This window comes from Gavialis gangeticus, unplaced genomic scaffold, assembly GCF_001723915.1.
Source record: "Gavialis gangeticus isolate Ggan-Ray unplaced genomic scaffold, GavGan_comp1, whole genome shotgun sequence".
Lineage (NCBI taxonomy): Eukaryota > Metazoa > Chordata > Crocodylia > Gavialidae > Gavialis > Gavialis gangeticus.
The window spans coordinates 19,144,344-19,150,578 of NW_017729002.1; the positions used below are offsets into that span (position 1 = coordinate 19,144,344).

A 6,235-nucleotide genomic window follows, 5' to 3' on the forward strand; every position below is an offset into this window, starting at 1 on the left:
CTCAGGTCCCTTCCAACCCTACTAACTATGAAACTATGAGTCAGGCTTGGTGCTATGCCTGGTGTGCCAGGCATCTGCCCCACAAGTGTTGGCCTCTGCTGGAAGTAGAAGACTGGGACTTGAGGACGGGTAGGGCAGGCGAGGAAGGTTCAAGAAAGCAGGGAGGCACCACTCCCTCAGTGCCAGCAGTACTATCAGGCTGAGGGGTGGACACCTCCTGATGGGATGGCATATCCTCAAGGTCTAGTAGCTTCTTTCTCCCTCACCCCCTGGGTGCAACCCCCTCCCTCCCCCGACTCTGTAGCCCGTGCCCTGCATTAACCTCACACTTCTCTCTGTCTTTTGTTGAAGGTGCTGGGCTTTGAATGAGAACATGGCCTACTGGTGGATTATCCGCATCCCCATCCTGCTGGCATCCCTGGTACGAGATCTCAGATGTCTTTTCTTGTGTCTAATATCAAATGATACAGGGGCTGCTCCATTCCAAGAGCAGCAGAGCTGGTCACTGCCATGGCAGCTTGGCACAGGGACAACTGCAGCCTCTGGGAACAGCCCGTGCCCTGGACAGCCCAGCCTCTGCTAACTATAGAGCTGTACCCTTCTCTAATGGTACCCAATGAGTTTCCCCTGAGGGGGAGCTCAGTATCATCACCCATTGCATAGCTGAGAAAGAGGCATAGAGTGGGGAGGGACTTGCCCTAAGACACTCAGGAAATAGCACAAACACCTTTTGGCCTTTGCTTACCTGCAGCAGGTATCAGAGCAGGGAGACTTGTGCTCACCAACAGCTGAACCTCTCTGATGAAGATAAGGCAGAATTGTATGTGGTACCCAGGGTACATCCCCTCAGATCCTGACCTGGCTGTTGGGGTAACCAGGGGGAGACACCAGGAACACCATCCCAGCTGGTATGGAGAGCCTAAGGGAGGAGTCAGCAATGTTTTGGGCCAAGTGTCAACAAATCCTACAACCTTAACTTGGAAGAGGTTGGTGTGCCAGGGGCAGATGGCGGGGGAGCCACAAGGGGCCTGATCCTTGTGCAGCCCCAGCCCCTTCTCTGCCATCTGCCCTGAGACGTGTGCAGCTGCTGCCAGCAACAAACCAGGTTGGGGCTCTGGACCCCCGTGCAGCCATTTGTAGCCTTGTAGCTTCCTGCTACAAGCAGCCTGGCTGATCGCAGACCACCAGGCTCAGGTTCCTGCCCAGAGCATGGGCTGCTTGTAGCAGGTGGTGAACAGCCCGGGCTTCATGGCAGATGGCAGGGTCCTGCCCAGAGCTGAGGTGGAATGAGCAAAATGGCTTCACATGCCATGTTCTGGCATGTGTGCCAGGGGTTATCAGCCCCTGGCCTAGGGCATCCTGGGAGACCGCTCTGGAGTCTGGCTGTGGCTTGATGGTGTCCTATAGTGTCCAAGCCTGTAATTACACGCGTTGCTATGGTGTCTTGGTTATCTGAATGCTCTTGCTGTCATGGGCCTTGGGTCATTCTCCAAAACTGCATCCTCCTCCCAAGAGGTTGGTTGCCACCCACTCCCTGCAGTACACAGGGGTCCCTGCCCACCCACTACTTCCAAATTAATTCTGCATATTCATGGCAGATTGGGTAGGTTAGAAGGCGGAACCGTGAGGGCTAGGATGTGGCAACACACAAGGGCATGCTGCCTGAGTGAAGTCACCCCCCAATGTTCCTTCCTCTAGATTAATCTGCTGCTCTTCATGAGGATTCTCAAGGTGATCCTGGCTAAGCTGAGGGCAAACCAGAAGGGCTATGCTGACTACAAGCTCAGGTGAGTGCATGCTGCAGCTGGGTGCCCATAGGTGTACATCCAGTGGAGACCAGCTTCCTAACAGGGTCTTTCCTTCTGGCCATTGAGGTCAGGCAACCTGGCGCCATGACGTGGGACCCAGGCAGTGGGTGTTAGCAAGGAGCAGCCAGCACAGGCTCTCTGCTGCAAATGTGTACGTGCGCACATATGCAAGCACATGTCCACACAGACTCCTGGCCAAAGTTGCAGGACAGGGGTTGCTAACCCTGAGGGCTGCTAAGAAATGTGGCAGAGGCCCTGGGGACACACACCCACATCATAAAATCAAGTGTGTTGCAGTCACCATTGCTTTCACGTCCTGCAGGGCACGAGTGCCAGCCAGCTGTGTCCCATCCCTGCCTGGGTCCATGCTGGGGCTAAAGCTGTTTGGGAGGTTTTTTGACAGAATGGGGATTTTGTCAGAAAATTCCATTTGGTCAAATCTGAAGTTGTTTTGTGGGAACGTGCTGGTTCTGATGGCACATCCCCTAGGACATACTTCTTGGGTCTGGGCGGGGGGAAGCTTCTAGTCAAGAGACTCACCCAGAACAGCTTGGTGGTCGTGGCAACATGGAGAATGCGGAAGACCTGGGTACCAACTCCTGCTCCAGTGAATGTTTAATCATCTGTATAAAGTGGGACAGCTTGAGCAGGAGAGACTGAAACTTGCCTCAGCAGAGCCAGCAGCCTGGTGGGTGGAGTGCTCACCTGGGATACGGGAAGAAAGTGGAGCAGGGACATGTAGGTCCATGCTAGGGCGATGCCTACCCAGCACCTACTGGCTCACTGGGGGTAGGGCTCTCCTCACTTCCTCCCCAGGTTTCCTTCTGAGCCTAAAACATTCTTGTTTTGCATCTCAAATAGGTTTGTGGGTTCAGAGCATCATTCCCTGCCCTGTCTCTCCCTCCCTCCCAGGGTGCTGCACTTGCAAACAAGGGGAGCTGCAGGCAGTTGTAGTGGTGGGAGGGGTGCCAGGAAGGGGGGTGTTCACCATCCCATTTCATTTCCCACCTGCAATCCACCTCCTCCCAAGCCCCTCCAACTTCTCTGCTGTCTGGTCCCTGGCAAGCATCCAACTCTAATAGCTGACTCAGCTGCCACTAGCCAGTCCCATTTGTCCATCTTTCACATAGTCAAAGAAACAAGAACTGTACAGTCTTTCCTAACTAGTCTCCCAGCACCCTGCAGGACAGGCAGCCAGTATTATCCCCTAATTGACACCTGTCCCATTTGACAGGCAGGGAAAGAGCTAGGACTGGAACTCCAGCAATCTGCTCTGAGCATTTCACCCACTGCCTGCATCAGGCCTCCAAACACAGGCCCTGTTCCCTCTCCCATTAACTCTTGTTGGGGATGGGAATCCTTTTTGCTTCCAGGTTGGCCAAGGCCACGCTGACCCTCATCCCGCTCTTTGGGATCCACGAGGTCATCTTTATCTTTGCCACAGATGAGCAAACTACGGGGATCCTGCGCTACATCAAGGTCTTCTTCACACTCTTCCTCAACTCTTTCCAGGCAAGTCAGGAATGCTAGGGAGTTGGGAGCCCTGCACTGGGCAGGGACAGTGACTGCATTCTTCCCCTCTGCCCAAGCCAGAAAAGAGCATGGGCCTTTTCCTCAGTTCATCTATGGAAGCCAGTCAGTACACTTGCCGCAAGCTGCATTCCCTCCTTGGACCCTGTGGCTGGTATCAGAAGGGCTATGTGCTCTATACTGGGAGGAAAGCAAGGGTGTAAATGCATTCAGGTCCTATTAGGGGCTGGTGGAACTGTTTCTGGTTGGCCACCTAAATAAACACACATCCTAATAGAAAGCTTCCTCAAGAGGCCAGGGGCAGTGACATGGGAGCTGGGGTAGGACATTCTGCTGCTCATGGCATGGGTGGGCTTCCCCCTCTGGAGGGGCTCAGTTGTAACGGGCTGCTATTCTGTGCCCCAGAAGCAGGCCGTGAGGTACATTCAATATACTGAACAGCAGCTACCAGCACCTGCTCAAGCCAGATTGAGCACCCTGTTGTCTGGCTCTCATGCCTGTGCTCACTCTCTCTCTCTCCCAACAGGGTTTCCTGGTTGCTGTATTGTACTGTTTTGCCAACAAAGAGGTAGGCACCCCTGTGCTCTGTCTGCCATGCAGTTATTCTATAGACCTCCCTTAATCCAGAGTCCTTACTAGCTGGCTATGCTCTGACTGACCAAGAACACGCGCCCTTGCTGGTGAGGACTTGGGCATGGACCATGAATGATGCCGAGTTCTGTGGCAGCTAGTAGAAAGGGGCTGCCCGGGAAAAAACACCTCACACACTCCTTTTCTTTTGGGTAGGTGAAGTCTGAAATGAAGAAGAAATGGCAGCTCTGGAAGTTAGACCACCCCATGCTCTTCTGCACACAGTGATGACACTGGCACAGCGCCCAGCTCACTGCCTGAAACCCAGGAGAGAGCCATGAGGATCCCAATTATTAGAGGGGCAGACCAAGCCAGGACCTGCCCCTGCACCTATTACCGCATGGTAGCTGGTACCACACCTCTGCTCTGCTCGTGCCCAACTGCACCGGGGATAGCAGATGCTGTGCAGTAGGGAGGATGACTTGGAGCACTAGCCAGGCATGAGGAGTGCTGTTACTGGTTGTGCTGGTAGTAGGGCAAAGCAACTGTTTCCAAAGCACAGCTGCACCTGACAGCCTTGCATACTGGCAAAGAGACTGCACTAGCTGTGGTATGGGGGACACTGGGATCCTTCAACACTGAGCCCCCTCCACTGTAGCTGAACAGCAAATTCTGAGGCACAGTTGAGCAGAGATAGACTCTGTGCTTTGAAAGACACATAGCCATGGCTGTATTTTCTGGAGACACAGGAGGCTCATAGAGAGAACTCCTTTGCGGTTTAGTGCATAGCAGGACACTGAAGGCCCAAGGCGGGTGGGTGGACAGTAGGGCTGTGCGAAACGGCACCATCCCATTTCAACTTGTGTTTCGACAGAACAGCATTTCGTTTCGAATTTCATTTAGATTCAAAACTACTGTTCCGTTTCGCCCATAGGCTATAATGGGAAATCTCAAAACAGCCTATAACTGTGTCATTTCTGGTCTGATGATTTGGATGAAACGTGCAGGAATAGCAGCCCCTTCTGAGGGCATGAATCCTGCCAAGTTTCAAGGAGATAGGTGCAGGGGTTTCAGGGAAACTGCACCTCCAAGTCTTGAAAGCAAAAAACTCATGTCATGTGTACGTGTTAAACCACAGCAGGGTCAAAACTGCAGGGGTGGTAGCCCCTGCTGAGGCAACGAAGCCTGCCACGTTTCAAGCAGATAGATGCACCTCAAGCTTTGTACAAGCAAAACTGATGACATGGGTGGCAGTGTGTTAAGGCACAGCAGGGTGAAAGCTGCAGGCTGCTAGCCCCTCCTGAGGCCACAAAGCCTGCCAGCTGTCAAGGAGATAGGTGCAGGGGTTCTGGGGCCCTGCACCACTAGCTGCTGACAGGCAAAACTCATGACATTGGTGGGGGGGGGTGTGCACGTGTGCGTGCATGTGTGTTAAGATGCACCCTCACTCAACTGACACCAAAGCAGAAAGCAGGGTAGTTCAAACAATGCTACCTTTTATGCTGTTTTTCCATCCCTCCCCCAGAGCACTGGGATCGGAAGAGACCTCAGGAAAGGATGACAGTCACTGGCTAGCTACAAAATCAATAATGAGAGCACATTCCTTCCCCCTCCCTCTCCTTGCTTTATGTTTCCCTGCAGGCAAGCCCAGCTTGAGCTTCGAAACTCTAAACGTTTCTAAATTTTTGAAATGTTTCGACTTGCCTCATTTCATTTTGAGGCTGTTTTGAAGCTCTTTGTTTCATTTCGATTTTGCTGTTTTGAGCTCAAAACGAGTCAAAACAGCATTGAAATGCAACTGCCGGCAAAATTTTGCACAGCCCTAGCGGACAGTCCCCCGACTCCTAGTAACCTGATGGTACAGCACCTGATATCTACCTCCACAGGATGAAACCTGCATCAGTCAGAACTGCATCCAAAAAGTTTCCCTTCATCCGCATACCTCTGGATACCTGCAGGAGAAACATGCAGGGATCGTGGTAGCTGGGAATGGCAGCTCTGTCACCTGCTGCCACTGGTACAGTAAGTGCAGAGATCACAGACCTGACTGGGCAAGGACTTGGGTGTTCATAGTGTTCTTCTGCCAGCATGATGTCAAAGTATTAGCTGGTGCAGTGCAATCAGCCAAGTGCCAAGAGGTGCTCCCTGGAAAGCCTGGGCCCAGCTCCTTTGACACAAGCTTACCTAAGGACTAAGCTTGGAAGCTGAGGACCAAGGCCAGTATGTCCCAATCAGGACAATCCTACCAAAAACCATAGGGAAACCTAGCCAGTCCTCAAGGTTAGCAAAGCAGGCAATAGGAGCTTTCTACAACGTGGACCCGTGGG

At 52.8% G+C, this 6,235-nt stretch overlaps 1 protein-coding gene across 1 annotated transcript; it reads left to right on the forward strand.

Moving 5' to 3' along the window:
• Nucleotides 1-41: 41 nt before the first annotated feature.
• Nucleotides 42-4,753, forward strand: LOC109290798 (glucagon receptor-like). The gene is made up of 5 exons (XM_019507571.1): nt 42-421; nt 1,699-1,787; nt 3,182-3,320; nt 3,865-3,906; nt 4,125-4,753. The coding sequence occupies exons 1-5, from the start codon at nt 374-376 to the stop codon at nt 4,194-4,196; spliced, it is 390 nt and encodes a 129-aa protein (XP_019363116.1). The 5' UTR covers nt 42-373; the 3' UTR covers nt 4,197-4,753.
• Nucleotides 4,754-6,235: the final 1,482 nt, after the last annotated feature.

What these genes read in the sequence shown, in the direction of transcription:
- LOC109290798 (XM_019507571.1), top strand. Translation starts at nt 374, where the DNA reads ATGGCCTACTGGTGGATTATCCGCATCCCCATCCTGCTGGCATCCCTG. An exon ending in TCTTCCTCAACTCTTTCCAG is followed by an intron (nt 3,321 to 3,864) that starts GCAAGTCAGGAA and finishes CTCTCCCAACAG; the next exon opens with GGTTTCCTGGTTGCTGTATT. An exon ending in ACTGTTTTGCCAACAAAGAG is followed by an intron (nt 3,907 to 4,124) that starts GTAGGCACCCCT and finishes TCTTTTGGGTAG; the next exon opens with GTGAAGTCTGAAATGAAGAA.